Source organism: Anneissia japonica, unplaced genomic scaffold (assembly GCF_011630105.1).
Source record: "Anneissia japonica isolate Jap-2015-1 unplaced genomic scaffold, ASM1163010v1 scaffold287741_len385558_cov193, whole genome shotgun sequence".
Classification (NCBI taxonomy): Eukaryota; Metazoa; Echinodermata; class Crinoidea; order Comatulida; family Comatulidae; genus Anneissia; species Anneissia japonica.
In genome coordinates, this window is record NW_022754911.1 from 189,148 (window position 1) to 211,512 (window position 22,365).

The 22,365-nt window shown below is 32.5% G+C and overlaps 1 protein-coding gene across 10 annotated transcripts in view; it reads left to right on the top strand.

Moving 5' to 3' along the window:
* The window catches only part of LOC117123299 (dystrophin-like), a 271,629-nt gene that overhangs the window by 77,771 nt on the left and 171,493 nt on the right, over window positions 1–22,365 (top strand). For 9 of the 10 annotated variants that reach the window (XM_033269187.1, XM_033269186.1, XM_033269185.1 and 6 more), the window contains 16 exons: window positions 2,600–2,758; window positions 5,691–5,872; window positions 8,355–8,499; window positions 9,417–9,507; window positions 10,467–10,705; window positions 11,981–12,163; window positions 14,695–14,991; window positions 15,277–15,364; window positions 15,491–15,732; window positions 16,547–16,876; window positions 17,598–17,813; window positions 18,395–18,508; window positions 19,202–19,528; window positions 19,824–19,991; window positions 20,486–20,626; window positions 22,030–22,182. In XM_033269187.1, the coding sequence (XP_033125078.1) occupies window positions 2,600–2,758; window positions 5,691–5,872; window positions 8,355–8,499; window positions 9,417–9,507; window positions 10,467–10,705; window positions 11,981–12,163; window positions 14,695–14,991; window positions 15,277–15,364; window positions 15,491–15,732; window positions 16,547–16,876; window positions 17,598–17,813; window positions 18,395–18,508; window positions 19,202–19,528; window positions 19,824–19,991; window positions 20,486–20,626; window positions 22,030–22,182 (3,075 nt within the window). The remainder of the gene's footprint in view (window positions 1–2,599; window positions 2,759–5,690; window positions 5,873–8,354; window positions 8,500–9,416; window positions 9,508–10,466; window positions 10,706–11,980; window positions 12,164–14,694; window positions 14,992–15,276; window positions 15,365–15,490; window positions 15,733–16,546; window positions 16,877–17,597; window positions 17,814–18,394; window positions 18,509–19,201; window positions 19,529–19,823; window positions 19,992–20,485; window positions 20,627–22,029; window positions 22,183–22,365) is intronic. The other variant, XM_033269182.1, reaches the window with a different exon arrangement.

Sequence of the window (22,365 nt, forward strand, 5' to 3'; positions counted from 1 at the left end):
TTGTACCACAAGATGTAATTTGATATCACTTTAAAGTGATAACTAGAGTGTAATGTTTTATAAACTTGTTATATTTAATGCTTATATATAATGCATTATATAAACATGCAGTCAATAATATTAACATTATTATGTGAACCCATGCATATCATGTATTGTACAAGTGGAACTATCATTTATATTATGATGATTTTGTTAGTAAAAGTATTTTATAGGCAGACAGTAAATTTCACATTATTTTATGTGAACTTGCGCAAGTAATAAATCAAGATTCGAACCTAGCTGTACAATCATGATGGTTGTATTTTAACAGTATTTTTAAAGGGGCAGGCAGCAAATTAATGGAATGTTGGTTTGTAAAATTGTGATTTTAACGTTCATGATTGTAACTTGAATGTGATTGCTATAGCAGTGTGCTTAAATCGGAGTAATTTTCACATTATGTGCTCTCACAGAAATAATGACTGAACATACAAAATACTCGCTCTATGATTGCTGTCGTCTTCTTAATGTGGTCTAGCTTGCGACATTATGCTTTACACAATTATTTCCATTTATCAAGGCAGGATGATTTGTTATAGTGTTTGTGTTCGCATATCCTTCCAAGTCTTTTTTAATTTGACTTTTTTTTAAATTATTATTTATGATAATTGCTGTAGCAGTTATTATTTTTAAAGGTACAGTCAGTAATGCTCAGATCAATTGTATTGGCTCACAGAATAATTTGAACTTGCAGAATTGTCGCTTTGGAATGATTGCTATAAAATCCCGTCCAGCCTATTAAATTTTATTTGACAAAAACATGGGACATGCATAAATATGGTCATGATGACATCACATCATGACCATATATAGGTGCATCAGTACTATATATGGGCATATACAATAGTTTAATATAGGAGCAGTCAGTAATGTTCAAATCATTATGAAAAAAGTCATAATTTAATCTTAATGTAACTATCGCTTTTGAATGATTGCTGTTTACAGTAATTATTGTTGAAGAACGTTGACTCAACAAAAGGTCAGAATTACTATAACATATCTAGGTGCTTGTCAATAAAGAAAATGACTTGTGTGATTAAACATAAAGTACTGTAGATATCAAGAGGTATCAAGACTGCTTAGAGTTTTGAAACTGTTGACAGCAGAATACAAAAAAATTGTATATGTTGATATTGATAAAGAAATGAAATTGATGTGTATGAGAAAAGAAGAGCGTAGCTTAACAAAAAGAACAAAAATAATTTCTTATACAACACCTTTGTATGCTAAGGTTAGCTAATGTACTTGAACAAACAATTAAATATTTAAATTTATTAAGTTACCATTCAAGTGAAAATTAGAAATCTATAGGCCCTAAATAATTGAATTGAAAAAAATCCTTAATAAAAACTTCAGTTAATTTTTAAGATTTTTTATAGTAAAATATCTAAATCAGTGAAAGACGAATAATTGTAATTGAAATGGAAGTTGATAATTCATTTGATATGTTATAAATAAGTAATTCTTTTCTTTTTTTAAAGAATGTTTGAGAGTTACCATATTACCAAAGAAAATCTTTAAATAGTAATAAAATATTTTTCTTTTTATGTGAAAAAGGGTTTCAGTTCTGCAGGGTTTATTATTTCATTATGGGTTATCCATAGAAATGAAAAAAAAACAGACAGGCTTTATGCCGCACTACAGTACCTTCTTAGCCCAAGCAAGACCTTTCTGTCTGGACATGAAAGGAATTATGACAAGTAATTCAAAACGATTAAAGACTTCCTGATTGGAGCACTTGGCAGGCCTAGAGCAACCTTACGCAGGACTACTTAGCAAATATTGTCAAGTAGGAATGTCTCGATAGGGTACAGCTAGCTTCTAGATTCGGTTACATGATTAGGTTCATTAGCCTACAAACAAAAACATCAACAATTTTATATGGATACCACATTTTTGAGAGTTGTAGTTAATACTTCAAAAGGGGCCATTTAGGATTGTTTTCAGGTTGTTGGCCAATAAAGATAGTAGGCCTATGGTTAATATAGTGAAGATAAAAAAAAAATTATAAATAGGAAGAAAAAAAAATAAGAAATAGAAGAATAAGATAGCATTATGGGATGTTGTAAGATTTATTTATTTTTTTTTTTATTATTGTATGTTTTCTAAACATACAAAAAGTTGGTGTAAGTATTATATGCATGTAGTTCTACTTGGTAAACATAACTGTATTCATGATTAGGGGAAAAACAGTTGAAGTGTTTCATCACTGTAATATGTTTTAATATTATAATGTTGTATAACCATAACATTAAATTATGAATTACTATCATGTGATTTATTATTATCCATTGCATATTACCTTGAAAAAAACGTGTCCAAATGGGAAAGTCCAAGGGTGTTTATCACTTGGGCTCATAGCTCAGTTGGTAGAGAATCAGAACGTTAATAAGAAGGCCGTGGGTTCGAATCCCGATGGGGGACATATGTGTTTTCTAAAATATTCATTATCATCCAAAACATTAAAGTACATTAATTACAGTTGAGGTGTTAAGGACTGTATATAATGGTGCCCTTTTGGTTCTATCTGACTTAATATTCTATTTCTCTTTCAAAGCCTCTGTCAACAGATGTAAGTGGCATTGACCTAAAGAAATATCAGATTATGATGGAGAATGTGTTGACTTGGCTTTTAGAGGCCGAAGAACAGCTCCGCTTACAGGAACCCATGTCAGAAGATGTTGATCGAGCTAAAGAACAGTTTCACATGCATGAGGTACTATTACTCATTTTGTTTTACTCTTGTTGATAAACAGAATTTTAGCTTTTATTTTCAACAATAATGATAAAGTAATTAATAAAATTTGATGAACTTTGATTCATAATGCAAGTTTTATTATTAGATATTTAGAAAGATAACATTAAAAATGATATGCAAACATATAAAAATGATTGGAAATTAAATTATGTAATCGGGGAAAAAGCATCTTGTATCTTCTCACACCATCCCCACCCACACATATATATGCATCATCCTATGCAACTCCCAGAGTATAATTCAACTCCCAGAGTATAATTCAGTGAATCTGAATACATTTGTAGATAAACATAACACATAAACATATTAACACACACATACAGGATATAAATAATAGGTACATGTATACAATAAATATGTATACATACACACATCCCAAAATATATTCTTAGGCACAACATACAAACGCAACTACTGCATATCAGACACAAACACATATTAACATTAAAACAAACATACATAAATCAGTGAATCTAAATACGTATGTAGATAAACAAACACATCAACATATTAACACACACATACAGGATATATATAATATGTACAGTACAGGTATATCAGACACAAACACACATTAACATTAAAACAAACATAATTTAAGCACAATTGATATATGAGCATCTGCAAGATTATCTGACAAGCGAGGAGAGCAATTTCTTTAGTTCAATTGCTGTACAGTTCATTTAATAAGTGTATTGCACCTTGCATTGTGTATATATTGCTAATCTGGACATTCTTTCCTTTCCGATTACATTATCCCTAATCCATGTAAATTTATTCAAGTTCCGTCTTGGCTGTCTCCTCTTTTTCAAGCAATGTTGGTGCTGATGTCAGGTCGGAAGGTGTAGTTTGCATAAGGGAATTTCTCTTATTGGAGCATCCAGTTGTATCATCCCTCCCCCCCCCCCCACCCAAAAAAAAAAAAATGCTAAGCAAATAATATGCTGAAGTAGTTAAGGTCACCTACTGTATCACCATTTTTTGTCAGCTAGCACCCTCTAATTTAGTCATCCAGACATCTTGCGTAACCTTTGCGTCCCTCCCCATTAAGGTAGATTCACACCGAATATGAATTTGGTTCGTAGAACGTTTTTGATACACGTCTTAGTACGCGCCTCTATTCTTTACCACTGATACGATATTCTTTTTTCGTTTCGTTAGCCATACGAACTAAATTCAGCTTCGGTGTGAATGCAGTTTAAGACTTCCCTGAGGTCATTGGACAAAAAGTACTGTATTACATTTTCTGATCCCACCAAAATTGTAATTGCGAATATACTGAGGTCGAAGCACATTTTTCATCATAACCATAATAATTATCTTCTTGACAGCAACCAATTTCCTCAATAAATCATCCATTCTATTAGAAACGATTGCTTATTTTTGCATAATTTTTATTTGAAGAAATAGATTCCTCTAATATCCATGTTTAATGGATATGCCACCTAGGATAATGATTGAGTTCGCTTATTGGCATATCCTTGACACTCGTGCCTTAAGAAATGAAATTAAATTTTAATTAAATTACTTCTGAATTTAATTATTTGTAGATTTTTCGACTATCTGTATAATATTCATTGATTTTATACAACACCTAACCGTTCGATTTGTTAATGATACACTATAATTAGATAATCGGTTCTATTCCAATCACTGAAAAAAGTACATCACATAGCTGAGGTTACTTTATGTTAATTTTCTGTTGCATTTCCGATTTCAGCATTTAATTTTAGGTACAGTATAGAAATGGAATAGCATTTTCCACTTTAATTTGTAATCTGTGAGAAAAAATGTCTTAAATTATTATCTTAAATAGAGGGTTTATTAAAACTTTTTTTATTGGTCGCTTTCATTTATTTATTTATTTCTTTCGTCTTTTTACTGCATGCACTTTCAGTACGTGTGTACTATTTTTCAAAGTAGCATAGTTGCATATTAAACAAATATTGAAAAGCAAATGCAAGTAACATAAACATAATTAAGAGAGTTTCTAAAAGATAAAGTTGTCATGTTCATGAAATTAGTTGTTGTGTCATGTGGAAGATCACTCATGTTGTTGTGTCATGTTGTTGTGTCATGTGGAATGATACAAAATAGTTCTCTTGCCTTGACGATTACTCCATTGTGGTACAATAATGTTATTACTAGAAATTGCAAATTGCAAGTGAAGTGCTGCGAAGTAAAACTGCATAAAATGTTCTTCGAACAAAATTATTTATGCGAGTCAAGTGAAAATAATGAATAATAAAAATATAACAAATAATATGAGACACGACCCATTGTCTATATTAGAACAGCGTTGGTACCGTGTACAATAGTGTTTTGCTGAAGTGACATCTCGCTGCTGGCGACTCGCTGCTGCTGGCGAATCGATCTGCGCATGTGTATAAAATGTATTTATTTCCGAAAACACTATGCCAGTCTACAGCAAGCGTCGCCTAAATGTAATAATTAGCACGTTGAAATAGGCTAGTAAATAATTTTAACTGGGTTCGTAAATAATATTGGCCTCAAAATATTGTGGCTGAGACATGAGCCTTTTCCAAATTCATGATATTTCCATGTTTTTACTTTTACTTCATTTGTGATCTCCCTGAGACCATGTTGTGATGGGCACATATGCAAATAAATATTAGATATGTTCAGAAAACTCATTTAACCAGATCTCCTAGAAATGACTTCTTTCAACTTAGGACCCTTGCTTATTTAACCAATAAATATAACTACTTCAATATAAACTATATGGCATTGCTTTACTACTTCAGCTATGAGAGGGTTCACAGAAAAACTAAAATATAATGTTAATCAAAATTATGTTTGATGAATGAAATTGGAGAATTGAGACAAAATCATTTTTAAAATGTTTATGTGCAATCTTTTTCAATATTAGGACTTCATGATGGAACTCACTGATCACCAGGGAAGTGTCGGTGACGCCTTAAAAAACGGAAACCAGTTGATATTAAATGGCGAAATTTCAGACGAAGTTGAAAACGAAATACGAGAACAAATGAGCTTATTGAATAATCGATGGGAAAACTTAAGAGTTTCTGCAATGGAAAGACAATCACAGTAAGTTCTAATAATGATTATCATTATTTATATCATTTAATTAGCACCTTTCCTTGTAGCACACATCCTATTTTGTGGATACAAAACACTTCTTTTCCTTGATTATTGTGTCCACATGCTTTTAAGTGTTGCTGCTGGTAAAAAGTGCAGGAACAGGCAACCCCACCTGGTACCCATTTATGCTCCTGAGTGGAGAGAAGCAATGCAGGGAAAGTGCCTTGCTCATAGACACAAGCGAAGTGTACCAGGAGGGATTGAAACCCCGACCTCGAGGTTTGGAAACCAAACTGTTTCCGCTACGCCAAACCGTTTCTAAATAATAAAAATCCAACTTTTTTTTTCTTTGTGTGAAATCTTTGAGTTGTGTTGTATCGAAGTTCATGGTAATTGCTATGTGAAGGTTTTTAATGATTTTAATTAAGATTTAGATGACGACAATTCACTGAATAAGTAAGTTGGCCACATCCTGCTCGATAAATTACCTGTACCGATAAATCTTTTTGCCAACTAATCTTCTTACCAACATCTTCTCCCAATAAGTCCCCATCCTCATTAAATCCTACCTTTCAGTAAATTACCATCCCCAATAGTTTCCTTCCCAATTAACCAATTTCAGAGCCAGTGACAGTTATTACAATATCTTTTTAAGGTGGGGGTGAGGGAAGGGGTAGTATAACACATTTCTGAAATCACCAATTTTATTGAAAAATTTCAGTTCTCGTAAATTGGTCTGTTGTCTGAAACAAAACTGAGTGTCATTTCCATTTGGGAATGCTTACTCTATTCTTGAAATCTCTACCACTGTTCCCAGTTAACAGTAAATAACATAATTTCATCTAGTTTGATATTAATGTATGCAAATTTCAACTAATCATATAAAAAGAAATATGCATATGCAACATTTCATATGTTTTTATCAAAATTACATTTTACTCTATAGTAAAATGTAATCAACTATATAGTATTAGTAAAGACATACATTTGGAAAAGCATGATACAACATTTCTGATCATTATATTATTTTGATGATACATAGTTTTGCATTTAGAAGTTTCATATTGTCAAACAGAAAACAAATTTCCAGTGAATGTTGGACAATAAAGTTATCTCATCTTTCAGAATATAGCTCTTTAATCTTAATGCTGTATTCTATAGCATGCTTCACTGCAGACAAGATAATGTTTAATGCGAAAAATATAATATTAATTTTTTTTTATTAATTTTATGCTCTGAAGATTTATAATTTTTCACGATTATTAATGACATGGTTTTGGCTCTTTCATCATTGAAATTCTTCCCACCAGCATCTTGCTTGTCGACCTTTGTGAACTGATGACTTTTATTGTTGCCACTCAATATTTATTTTTTCAACTTGCATCCTTGGTATTAAGATTGAGTACTTATAGGACAACAATCAAAATATACTTAAATGTCAAATGCCAATTTAACTGTCCACCCTTCACTGTGATTTCGAAGTTTCTTCTCTCCTTTTCACACGTTAATTCAAGGCAAGACTTTTTTTATACCTTGTTTCACAAACATAATTTTTTTTAAATCATCAGAGGAGGGCAGAAAAAAATATAAATAAAATTTTGTTTTCTTATTTAACAAATGGTTTTGCCAAAAACATCCAGATGGAGGAGGAGAAGAAAGTAAAAATAAAGTTTTATTGGTAAATGTGAACAGTGTAGTAATGGGATGGTCAGTTGCTTAAAATTTAAATAATTAGGAAGAAATATATGTATCTTATTTTTGGAGATTTCAAGGCAGAAGCTGGCATAATAAAAAAGAAAACTTTTATTTTGTATGAAATTTCCATTTCTTTGTGGTGTGGCTGCGGGTGTGCTAAATTGGCCAAAAATGAAATTTTATTTTTATTTGAAATCATTAATGGTGGGCGGTAGGTTCTCTAAACAAGATATAGAACAAGTCTCGTCTAAAGATTGGACAGTTGATAATTCAGAGCATCTTTAATTTAGGATAGCATGTTTAGATTAAAGTCACAATTCAAACATGCTGAAGTAATATTTAGATGAAATTCATCCTCCGTATTCACAATGTAAACATCATGATCTATTAGATTACTGTACGGTGTAGCAAAACAATGTACAGTATAAAATAGAACGTAGCAGATAGTTTGTGTTTCAAAGCATCTTTAATAGTATTGCTTGTTTAGATTAAAGTCACAGTTTAAACATGTCAAAGTAATATTTAGGTAAAATTTATCATCCTTGTCATAATGCAAAAAAATATCCTGATATCTTTTACTACTCTATGTACATTGACATCTATGGAGGTAGATTAAAATTCATCATCCTTATCATGATGCAAAATATCCTGATATCTGTTACTACTCTATGTACATTAATATCTATGGAGGTATAGAATTGGACATAACTGATTGTTGGTACATTTTCATAATTGTCACATGACTTGGTGGGACTTACTCTAATTATTGTTTACTCTATTTATATCTGAACAGGTTACACGAAGTGCTGATGGATCTACAACAGCAGCAATTAGATGGCTTGGGCGAGTGGCTTACAAAAACAGAGCGGAGTATCACTACACAAACAAGCATTGGTTCGAGCTTAGAGGAAATCAAAGCACAGGTTGATCAACATAGGGTAGGTGAAGGTGACATGTGCAGACTAGAAATACCCTTACTGTAAAGCAAATTATCATAAATTCTTTCTTGCATTCGAGAATACAGTATATTATTTAGAATCTGGATCAAGTAATACTAATAACAATGTGTATACTTACAAGACACATTTGTTGGACCTTTATGCACTTGAAAAACAAGAAATTTATAGAAAAATTATAGCCTACAATCCTTAAAAAATTAACAAATCATCAGTAAAGACCTAAATTCCTATAAGTAACCACAGAAATTTGTAATCGGAACCTATAATACATTTATATTTTTCATTGTTTATAATAATTATGGATTTTAATATTCGGTAATGTTGTGTGATTTTAAATGTTTGCCAGTTTTGGAATGCGTTCCCTTATTTTTGACAATAGCTAATGTTCATAAATTCACAGTATATTTTTTAGAATCTGAGTCAAGGACCTTTTTTCACTTGACAAAATGATAACCATTTAGACTTATAAAAAAAAAGTATAGTCTACATTCCAAAAAATATAAAAACAACTAAAAATCATCAATAAAGACTTAAATTCCTATAAATAACCAGTGAATTAAACTTAGATCATTCAAATGAGTTGTCTTTAAGATGCAGATTGTAATAGTCTGTTATGTTTTTAAAATATAATATATAAAATAAATATATCTGAATGTCCTCAAGGTGTAAAATTTTGTTATTATTTAATTTAAACTGTCATAAAATATTTGCATTTTTTGTAATCTAATGTATTGTCTAGTATAATTCTCAGTGCTGTTCAATGTCATGCAAAATCTTGAAAAACATATTTTTTTTTGGCATTGCTTTAAATTATTTTATCAGACTGCTTTTATAAAATTAGGTCAGATGATAGATAAGAAAATGAAAATGATTTTTTTTTGTGGTTTTTGTTGCAGCATTTACAGGAAGACTTAGAGCAAGAACAAGTGCGTGTAAATTCCCTCACACATCTCGTGGTCGTCGTGGATGAAAATAGTCCTGAAAATGGTATGTTCATTTAAAATCATAGATAATAGCAAAGAATACCATTCTACTGCTCGTGTAAATGTGCAACAACTTTGATTGGTCGAAAGTTTGTATGATGTGATCAAATACTAGTCTTCTACAGATTTAAAATGACATGCTAAACTGTCAGATGCCTATACATACAGCATATATTCTGATACATCACAGCCAATTAAAAAAGGAGCAAAATTTGTACTTTTTGTTTGTCTCTTGTACTTTGTTGTTGCTGTTGAACTTGTGTTGCCAATGGTATACTTAAGCAGGGGTCCCAAGATGGAAGATGTCATTTATGAGTGATCTGTTTAAACAAGCATTCCTAGACTTGGGAACCCCTGCTTAAATTGTTACAGTTGTGCTTTGGTTGTCACTGTTGTGCTTGTGTTTTCATTGTTATACAGGTACCTGTGTTGTTACTATTGTACTTGTGTTGTTGCTGTTGTACTTATGTTGTCACAGTTGTATTTACTTTGTCATTTTTTGTCGTGTGTTTTCACTGTTGTGCTTGTGTTTTCATTGTTGTGATTGTGTTGTCACTGTTGTGCTTGTGCTTTCATGTTCTACAAGTTTGTGTTGTTGATGTTGTACTTAGGTTGTCACAGTTGTATTGGCTTTGTCATTGTTGTACATGTGTTTTCACTGTTGTGCTTGTGTTTCCTTTGTTGTGATTGTGTTTTCTTTGTTGTTTATGTGTTTTCACTGTTGTGCTTGTGTTTTCATTGTTGAGATTGTGTTTTCATTGTTTTGTTTGTGTTGTTCTTGTGTTTTTATTGATGTGTGTTTTTGCAGTGTACAACTTGTGTTTTCATTCTTGTGCTTGTAATTCCTAATTTTTAAAAACTAGTTACAAATATTTGTTATTCACAAAAGTATAAAAATGATTACACATATCATTTGAAAGATCAACAATATAATTACAGGTAATGAATATTTTTATCTTATAGCAACAGCCCTTCTTGAGGAACAGTTAAACAGTCTAGGGGAACGTTGGGCTAAGGTCTGCCAGTGGACTGAGCAACGATGGGCTGTACTTCAGGAGGTGTTACTAAACTGGCAGAAACTGGAAGATGAGGAGAAACGATTTGAAGATTGGCTCAGCTCCAAGGAAGCGCTGCTTGCCGAAATGCAACACGTTGATTTCAATGATTCAAATGCTACTATGCAACAAGTTAATAAATTGAAGGTAAATTTTCTTGTATAAATATACTATCTATATTTGAATGTGAAAACCCCAAATAAAATTGAGTATCAAGATTAATTATGTGTTATTAATTCCTGATGAAACATAGATTGAAACAATTCAGTTTTGCCAACTTTTTAATATCTCTTCCTTTGGGTTTATTTATATGTTTTTACTGTATTTTCTAATCATTTCTATTTTTAATTTGGGCAACCTTTTTTGTATTGTTGTTTTTGTGTGTTGAAATGTTATATGTAGTATGTTTCAATTCAATTTAGTTCTATTTTTCATTAAGGGTCTATGTCAATATATGAACAGTATTATGTATTTGCCTAAAATTTAATTTTGTGAAAATATGCCTTTTAAAGTTTTTAGTTAGTAATTCAATTGTTAACATTTTTTTTTTTATCATTATGTTTCATGTGGTTCCTTGTTCAAATCTCAGTTAAAAGTTTGTTTCTTTCATTAACTTCTATTGGTTGAAAGCACATATAGACCTAGTATTATGCGCAAATACAAGTATACAGCCATTGCCATTACTAAGTACCATTTTACAAATCACCAGAATAAATTAAAAGAAATATTTTATGTGTTGCTGAACACAACACTGAAACACATATTTGAGGCTTTAGCAAATATGTTTTCTTTAAATGTTGCAAAAAAAAAATCTTTTATTGCGAAATCCACAGTAATGCCTTCTCGTATATTTTATGTCTAGACAAAGGGACATTTTTAAACCCATTTTTTGTTTTAACATTTTTGACTTCATGTGGGCATTACTCAGGTCAGTAGACCATATCTCAATCTATTCAAAAATGTTGAAGTATGTTGTTTATATGTGAAAACAAGTAAAACAAAGGAATACAAACCACAGAGCAATGCACTAATTATAGGCCTAATACTATAACTTAACCAATACAACATTATTTTTGTTTTTAGGATCAAAGGTCTAAAATGGAGACTCAAGAATCTAGTATTCTAGTTGTAACTTTATTTTTGTTTGGAGGATGTTTTTTTGGCCATCCTGACTTCATATTACATATGTTTTACAAGTTATTTGGGTGAGAATCGAACCCACATCCTCCCGATAACCAGTTTGTTTCATAACCACTAGACCACTGAGCTTACCCGAGCGTGTTCAAACAAAAAATGGGGTTCATTTTCACAAATATTTGTGGACGTACTGAGTATTATACATTATGGTAACACATTGACAAGTTGGGTAAAAACATAATTCTTTTTGTGTTTCCTAATGAACATTTTTTGTTTATTTTGAAGGTTCTTGAGGAAGAACTAGAAGAACAGCATCGGGAGTTTGCCCGGCTCAATCGCAGCTCTGGTGATGTCATCAAACACTTACCCACCAACAGTAAAGCTACAATAAACATACAAAATAAGTTGGAAGAGTTCGCTCAGAAATGGGACAATATTGTTCAGAAGGTGGAACACAACTCAAAACAGGTGAGACGATGATCATGTGATCCATTTTACAGCTGCAGCGAGTTTATTGTGAAAACAAAGACTGAAGGGTAAAAGAATATATGGCAAAGACAAGCCAAGCCAGTCACTCCTTGCAAAAATTGATTTTTATTTATTACTACATAGTTAACCAGTAAAATTAGAGCTATAAACTGGTAAAAGAATCTATTAAATCCGACATTGTGTTTTGAAGTTACAGGAGCTTAATAAAGAAGCAGCTGTTTAAAAAACAATGTTTGAGAAATCAGCCTTCAAAGTTTACAATTTTTGGCATTTCTCAGGCAGAAACCATCACCAAATCATAAAAAAAAATTGTTGTTTTAACATTGAAAATGGAGAAAATAACAACATCATTATATATAGATATATAAAGGTTAGTTTAGTGCAATAAAATAGATTTCAAAAATGTTGACATTCCAGCATGTTTTGGCCATTATCTCTAAAAAATGGTTTGCGACGAGTGACATGTTTGGCTTGTCTTTGACACATATGTCATATATGGTAGTAAAAATGATCATAATAAAGAGGTGCTGATAAAATGTGAATTGAATAAATAAAAATAATTTCTTTTATCTCAATGATTTAATACACCAAGTACTGATATAATGTTTTAGGGACATTAGTTTTTATTTGGAACTAGAGTTTTCAATGACAGTACTGTATGTCTGCATGGCAGTTAAAATTATGGAATCAAGTAGATTTGTATTATAAAGATTTTTTTTTTTTTTTTTTTGCATAATCTTAATCTTAATATAGTCAGTGCTGTTATAGTTTTACTAGAGGTTTTGATGTATAATATCGTAAGCAGAGCAGAAGTATTATCTATAGGCATACATGATTTTATTAACAAATAAATATTAAATGAAAGATTGAGGACAGGTAGTGATAACAAACAAGCTTATTTGTTGTTCATCTGTATTCTTTAAACAATGTCTGGTCTAATAGCTTTCGGAATGGTCACCAATTATGTCTACATTATTATAGAAAGAAAAAAGGGAAAGTAAAAATCCCTACTCAAAGTAACATCAACTAAATATCTGATTGAAAACAGGATTTATAAGGTCATCTATAAAATAGAGCATTAGTCATGTGACCTAAGCACGACCTGGCCGCAACCTTAAATTATGATATCACAGCTGGAGTTCTGCTAGGTGTTACCTCTACAGGAGAAATCTTGTTTTTCAGATTAAACAGACACTTTAACCTAGTCTGAATATATTAGCGTTCATGACAGCGTACTGGAAAAACTGGAAAAGGCGCTGTGCAAAATATTAATTTTGATTGTTTAAGTGTTTTTGGAAGTAAATGATTTCTTGTCTGATGTACTGATAAGTCTTTTTACAATCAGTATTTTGATGGTCTGCTTTCCTCCATCTATCCTATGTTTTGTAAACTAATTTCACTAGTTCTATTTATTTAACTGTTTTAAAAAAGAAGTCCTTTGTAGTTATGATTTGAACTCTACTTATGACTTATACTAATGCACTCACAATAGTCATATCCCATTGAAATGATAGTATATCAACAAGCAGGCCATGTTAGAGGCGTTTAACTTTCTTTATTTGTTACAGTATTGCAGTGATATTTAAGTGATAAAAAAAAGAATTGTATTTTAATATTGTATGTAGGCCTACAATTTAGTTTGTGTATATCTGCATATTTTGTCGGTGCTTGTGTAGATGAATCTTCATCTAGTTCTTTTTTGATTACTTAACTTGTAATTCAAACTGTATTTTTATATTTTTGTAATTAAGTTGAACGTACCTTTCTTGTGTGTGCCGGCATTTCGAAGTTGTATGTTTGCAAAGTAAATAAATAAAATAGCCGCCCTCATGTTGAAGCCATTTAACTGTCATTGAGCATATTATTGTTGACATACACACGACAACTGAGAGTCATTGTTTTATACTGTAGATTTTTGTCAAAAAAAGTTAGGATGATACTGTATCTTATATTTAGCAGCCAAACAATACTAACTATAGGCACGTTCAGGCGAGCCAGAAGTAAGCCTTGAAGTAGTAGTTTACTTGTAAGCCCTAGGTAGTGCCCATGAAGACGCTCTTTGTATTGTTACTTCAACCTTACTATAGACGATTTACTCCTGAGCAGTCTTAGGAGTAGCTGTGCTACTTCGGTGTACACAAGAAAGATAAGGAATACGTGCTCAGAGAAGCACTGTGATACCTACAAATGAAGGCCACAATAACATTTCCTTTGTAGACATGATGTTTTCATAATTGTTTACAATTTCCAAAAAAATATGTGCAAAATAACAATAAGAGACTGCCAAGTGGTGACTATCACTTCCGGAGTATTTGCAAAGTTACTTCTAAGCTTTGAACAAATTGTACTGGGTAAACATCGTGTGGACACTCATCAGAAGTAACGCCTGCGTAAAATGTTACGCTTGTCGTAACTTTATTTGAGACGGAAGGTTGTCTGAACACAACTAATATTTAACGTTTCTCTTAAGTAGTTTTGGTTATTTTTAATATATTTTTTTTCTCTCGTAGGTTGCCGAGCAAAGTAAACTCAATGCCATCACTGTTGTTGATGGAACTGATTCCGAAATACGCATCACAGAACCCTTGATCACCAACTCCATACACCAAACGGTTCATATGTCACCGGTTGAGATCAAATCCATGTCCCTGAAACGAGCCCCAGAGGAAAGCGCACTGAAGAGGCAGTTTGACAGTGAGCTGGGGAGTCTAGTGACGTGGTGTGATGATGTGGAGAGCATGCTTCTTGATTCGCAGGCTCCTACAGGTCTAGATGCAGATCTGAATCGACAGATTCAGCAATTTGAAGTAAGTTGTTTTAGGACGGTATTACGAGGAGTATTTGAAATGTATCAACTTTTATTCTATTTTGTTTGTTTAAACTGCATTAAAGACAAAGCCTTTAAATTACATCACAAACAGCAGAACACTGCTAACAGTTGACAACCACAAAAAAAAAATTAAAAAAAAAATGAATGAATGTCATATTACATTATTCATTGACAAATCATCTCTAACTAGCAAAGTTTTAAAGCTATTGTAAGATAAAAAGTACTTATTATTTTGATATTCTGTTATACCTATTTTATATAGGACTTAGAAAGAGAACTTGATGATAAAAAGAAACGAATGAAACAGGCTACAGAACTTGGGAATAAACTTGTTTTAGCCAACAAAGAAGGTAAGTGGTAATATTAAAACATATTTGGATAATTCCTAGTAAATAATATTGTAAGATTTAGTGTTGGTAAAATGTAGATTGAATTTACATGTTTTGTTTTTCTGATCATAATTTCCTATTTTTCAGAAGAAGATGTGAAAGAATCTATAAAGGATACACTTGAGAATTTCATCGAACGATGGGATGATATTTGTACACTCCACAAAGAACGAAAACTTCTACTAAACAATGCTACCCTTCACCAAGAGTTCCTAGATGAATTACACCATATAGAAAACACCCTGAGGGAGGTAGATGACTGGCTGGAAGAGCAAGCACCAGCTGATAGTAATGTACAGAAAATAAAGTTACAAATAGATGAATGTCAAGTGAGTTTTCTGTTCTTCCTCCCTCTTTTTAGAAAGGTTGTTTATTAATTACATATGCATGTCATCTAGGATAACTTGTACTGTGTACAGAACTATATTTACTTATATACTGCCCTCTATGTCTATTATTGCATCTATAAAACCTTTATTTTTACAATGCAAACTGTTGGATTATGAGCTCTTTACATGAGTTATGCCTAGAATGAACATTTATAATAATCCATTTCACATAAAATCAAAAAGTTTTCTTTTGTTATCCTCTGATCATAACAATTAATAGTCCTAACATTTCTGATAAACAAATTCATAAAAATTTTGGTTGTAAATAAATATTAATAGCAGGCTTGCAAATTGTAAAAATACACTCCACTTGTTTTGAGTAGCAAATACAATAGGAGTAAGATGCACTATATTATCACAATTTAAAATGACAATAAAGGTGAGGTATGAAAGAAAGCTAAATTGTAGGCAGTTGGCGTATAACTCGCAGTGTCATTGTGCTGAATTGTGGTAATGTATTTAACACACTTTAATGTTCATCAGTAAAATGAAAGGTTAAAAATGTGTGGTTAAAGCTGTATAAAACTAAGTGTGGGTGATAGACATTTTAAGAGTGTGTGGGCAGTAACATTGGTAAATTCCAGATAATAAGAGTGGATTCTATGGATGGGCAAGGTGGAAGATAAAGGTGGGTGAAGGGCCATGAAATAAGCTTTAGACTAAGCAGAGAACGTCAAGGCTGAGTGGCCTCATCCAGCTCATTCCACCATAACTATATAAAGACAATATTTATGAGTCCTATTTTTTTTTACAGAAACAACAAAAAGAAATGAGTTCACAACTTCCATCTTTGAACAAAATTAACTCTATAGCAACAAAACTCGAGTCTCAGAATTCGAGTCTTGTGCCTGTAGTGAAAGGAGACCTGAATATTGTCAAAGCAAGTTGGGAAAGGTCAGAAACCAAGCTGCAGACACGTGAAATGGAACTGCAGAAAGTTCTTGAGAGTGTGCCATCTACGGATTACATCGAGGCCATGAAGGCTCTCTTGCATTGGCTTGAAGGTGTGGATAAGGCTTTGAAGTCCGAAGAGTTTGTAGTATCTGACCAGGATACCATGGAAGAGCAGGCACAGAAATATAAGGTAGAATTAGATAGAAGTTTTCTTCTTGTTAGAAACAATATACTTACATGTGACATTACAGTGACTATCAGTCAGCCTGTGTGTGATCTGTTCTCTGATTTTGAACACCTTAGTCACATGTGAAAGTTTATAGTTTCTAACAAAAACAAATTTCTTCTATCCTTTCTTCAAGAAACAGGTAAACTTTTTCAAAGGATATGGTAGAACTTGTCCAGAAAATAGTGGTAGATTTTTTTAAAGAATTGTAGATAGCAATTTTTGTTTATAGCATTTACCTTAGTTAATGAGGTATTGATAATAAATAATAATAATAATGGTCGATTATATAGCGCATGTTGTAGAGACCTTTATGCGCTTAACACTATTATCCCCGGTCATTGAATCAAGCACATATTGAACACATACTCAGGTCTCTGGGGAGAATTCTATAATGCTGCAGCTGTAATCAGGTACCTATTTGTGCTCCTGGGTGGAGAGAGACAACCGTAGGTATGTCTTGCCCATGGACTCAAGCAAAATACACAGCGAGGGACCTCGAGTTTGAGAAGTAAAACTGCAACAAATGTGCCAAACCGCTCCCACCATTACTAATAATCAACTTATAAATCAAGCAGTTTATTGTTGTTACAAATGTATTGCTTCATATCTGAGCATATATGTTGTCACTTATTTTGTTAAAACTTTCAAGTTAATTTTGAAATTTGATTGCTCTACTTCACAGGAACTTCAGTCAACCATCAGCCAACAACAGACGAATTATGATTATGTAACCAAAATGGGTCGTGATTTGACGAGACGATTTCCTGGCTCTGTGTCAGCTACTAATGTTCAAGCTGACCTCGATCGTCTGCAAAGTCAGTGGCGGGAAGTGTCTAGCGTGGTTGATGAAAGGCAGGGTAACTTAGAGACTGTGCTTGGAGAGTTGAAGCTATGGCAGGTGAGCTGGCCACATGACTAGGAACATACTGAAATTAAAATACTTCACATTTTGATGTGAATCATACTTCTTAGGAAAATGATAGTAAAAAAAAATGGTAATATTAATTGTAATTGTGAATTTCAAATACAGCCAAAGAAAATGTGGCCATTAAAAGAGGAAAAAGAGGAATACAGGCTTGCCATCCCAAAACTAGTGTACTGTCGCTGGATGTTGATCTGAGTAATAAGCATAATGTGGCAGTATTGTATAATACTTTAGAGAAGCTTTTATTCTTTTACTCATAACTTTTGCAATAGTAAGTCAATTCCAGCAAATGACCCATCATTTTAAAGCTTAAAATGTGGGGAATATGAATATAAATTAAGTCAAGTTTCTTGTTTTGGTCACTGATGTTAGTTTTTGGCATGGCAAGCCAGATATAATTACAATTACATCTGGGATGGGCATCTAAATAATTGATTAATACAAGTAAATATACATACATATATGTATGTTAAAATTTATTTTTGGTTATTTGAAATATAACTGTAGGATATACTTTTAAAATAATTTTACAAATGTTTTATGTTAATATTTAGGAGGAAGTTAATGGGCTTAAGAGTTGGATGGAGGCTGTCAACAAGTTCTTGTCTACTGAAGATGTTGCATTTGGAGATGCCGGTCTCTTACAAGCCCAACTTGACCAGAACAAGGTTAGATTCAAAATACCAAGTTTACTTAGATTTTAGAGCATAACAATCAGTGAAGAGATCATAACAATTTCTTCATCATATTTTTTTGAATAAAAAAAAATGTGATTAAATAATTGATTGATAATTCTTCAACTTAAGGTAGTGTAATTGTACCAAGTATCGAAATGCATGCCATCTTGTCGGGATTCAATATTTTGACATTACTGGATGGTGGGCATTTCGATACTTGGAGTATGTATTATACTACATCTTATCTGAGATTAATCAGTAGACCATTCAGTTTTTTAATCAAACTTTTTATAAAAGAAAATTAACTTAAAGACCTCCATCGTACAAGCATATTTTTTGAAATAAAAGCAATTAAAAAAAATGTCCATATTATTTACAATGACCCAAAAATGTATTTTAGCACAATTTGGTTTCCATTGTAACTTAAACTTTCTACATTTTTTTTTTTTTTTTTTAACATTTTCTAGCTCTGTATTTAGTGATTTTAATATTATACTGCACATTGTAGTAAGTCCTTCCACACGGCTTTGGACATAAATGACCAAGTGTCACCACTTTTGAAATTTACCAGTTTAATAAGCTTTTTCAGAATATGATCCTCCACTTAATCCTTGTAATCCCCTTCTGATCACCTTGTAATCTCAATTAGATTATGTTCTAATTCTCTTACTATCTCCTTTTTAGGCTCTGCATACCGACATTGGTACACTACAGCTAAACACAAACAGTATTAATGAACTCGGTAAAAAATTAGCAGCAACAGCTGAACCAGAGTTTGCAGCCAAGATGACATCTGACCTCAGCAAGCTAAATGCCGAATGGTCCAGGATATTGTTGCTTACAAAAGAACAGCACGAGAGTTTGGAATCTGCGCAGGCAAACCTATTGAAACTAAAGGAGGACATGGAAAAGACGAGGGAATGGATTGCAAGAATCAACAAAGATTACGGCCAACAGGACGTCTCGGCATTGGACTCTGCAGAAATTCAGAACAAAATTAAGATATTGAAGGTAAACTTTTTGTTTGTAATATTAATTCTCAAAGAATTTCATCTGGTTTTATAAAATGTTTAGTTGAAGTTAACAATCTCTTTATAAACCAAAATTAGCTAGACAAACATGGGAATATGATTCATATTGAGGCATGATACATGACGACACTACAACATTATGTCATTCACATGATCAAGGCTACTGAAACCGTAGCTGAAACGTAGCCAGTAAGTCTACTTAATTTTTCCTTTCCTCTCCTCTGAAATATGGTGCTTTTTTTTTTGATTGACATATTTGTAAAATTATCTTTCAGATGGGTCAAGATGAGTTGAGAAGCAAAAATCCTTCTCTTTGGAGGAATCGGCATCTGGATATCATTACTAAAGCCTCATTATCTGCTAATGATAATCTGAATTTAGAACTTGCAACCTTGGAAAAAAATTGGAAATTGGAAATGAACAAACTAGAGTCCAAATGCAAGGTGAATTTGTTTTTAAGTTTGGTAATTAAATCTTAATGCTTATTAGAGCTATAGAAGGACCCCAATGGAAATAATTTGGAGCTTTCGTGGGTTTTCCTTGCCGGGTTTAATACTTTTAAACATCATAACAAAAATGTGTATACAATAAATAATTAAATATATATTCGTTATTCTGTTATATTGCCTCTTAAAACAAAACTGTAAATAATTGTCAGAAATAAAAGGTTTGCCAATTACTGTAGGTCAATACATAGCTGCACCCAAGAGTATGTCCAGGAATGTATACATGGTGTATTAGGAGTTGTGATATCTGTTTGGTTAAAATAATTCTAATGTTAATGGAAATAACATTGCTTGTTATGTTGATGTATTGTTTTGGTAAGAAAAAAATGTATTATTCTTCAGTTGATATTTAGGAAAGGTATTGATTTTTGCTTTGATTGTTTATTTGCCAAATCACGAATCAAAATATTATTTTTTACTACATTGTTCAGATTTTAACAGAGGCAGGCGAGAACTGGAAGAAGTTAAAGAGGTTATTGTCGGAAGAGTCTACTTGGATGGATGGTTTCTCCAAGAAGCTTGACAACCCTTCAGCTAGTCTAGATGCAGAGGAAATATCCGAAGAGATTGATGTGAGTTCGAACAGTTAGTAATGTTGAGTGGAGTTTTTAGCTTGGTGGTTTTGCTAGGAGGTAGGACAATAACCCCAAACTTGCAGCGTCATTGTGCTTAATTGTGTATCGGTGTGGTCCGTGACTACCTAACCACCGTAAAAGGCGCTTATTATAGCTACATATTCACATCATTCCACGATGAAAGGGGCTGAAATGTACCATAGCATCGGGGTAAATTCCCCTCCCCCACTCTTCCGAAAGATGAAATTGGTTCTTTAAAGTGTACACAAGCCAGATGTGTACACTGTACCTCCCGTATCCGAGAAGATGTGGTTCTACCAACCAAACCTTGTTCAGGGAGCAGTGCAAACCCATGAGGATGTTAAGGCTAGCGGTGCCTTGCCTTACCGCTCAGCTACTCAACTTACCTAATACGCTTGTCTTCAAGTCCCACGGTTTAAAACAACTCCACCCCCTATGTCTCATATAAGTCAATTACTCTAAATGCTCGAATAAGCGCCGAGGTGCTTATAAAGTTTTTAGAGGCTTCAATGCGGCACTTATTCGAGAGTGGCGCTCGCTTATTCGTGGGCGGCGCTTCTAAAAAAATATTGCCGTGGAGCTTTCCATGCCCGTTCCAATGTTACCTATCTTACGTATTCCCATAGTTCAGTAGGCCTATCATAGGTCCATGGGATCGTAAATAAAGTTTATAAAGAAATGCTTGTGTCTTCATTGTGTTATTTATTTACTTTAACACTGTATACATTATATTTAAAAGCCTGTTTCTCAAAGTGTTTCATTACGCGCAAGGTGGTAATATATATTCTCGATTAAAAGCCGCGGCGCTTATTCGAGAGTGGCGCTTAGAGAAAAAAATCATGATTGGTGCAGTGCTTGTTCAAGAGCGGTGCTTCTTCGAGCAGAGTTCATTGTTTATGCTCTAGGCCTATACTGGCAAATCTACTTGTGAAAAAAACAGTTTTTATAGTGCTATTAATCAAATACTAAATACTGTGAACAGATCTTATCAGTGTTAAGGGACAGGGTAATACTCCAACATGTAATTTGCTCAACATTTGAATACTACTGAATTTGACAGAAAATATATGTAATTTAATATTTCTGGGATTGAATATAAATGTTTTCTTGTTTTCTAATTACTTGAAGCTTTTCTGGATCAATTCTTCTTTACATGGAAATTGTCTCTCTAAAGGATTAAATATTGTCAAATTGATTGGATCACAAATCACATCAGATTCATAATAAAGGAATAATAAAATATTATTTTAATGGGTCGTTAAGTGTTCTCTTTCAAAACAGCAATCATCATTAAACTTTGTAGCAAAATTATAAATTTTGCTACATTTTGTGGATGACATTTAGTTATGACTGTAAAAGCAAAAAATTTTTTTTTTTAGGTGCTGGAATCTTCTCTCCAAAAACATGTTGTGGAATATAAAGATCAAGTAAACAGTATAGCAAGAGGTCTAACAGAACAGAACATCATGGTTGCCAACGTTGAAAGAGAAGTCCAGCAGTATAATGTTCGTTCAGAAGAAGTTACAAAGAGGGTGAGGAGTTTTCTTTGCTCATTCATTTAGCTCTTTCAAATTCAAATTCAAAATATCTTTATTAGTCAATCAAAGTAAGCATCGATTGAATTATACAGAAAGTAAGTCAAAAACAGAAATTGAAATAAAAAAAAAAAAAAAAAAAAAAAATAACAAGAAATAACAAAAAATCCTAATTCATTT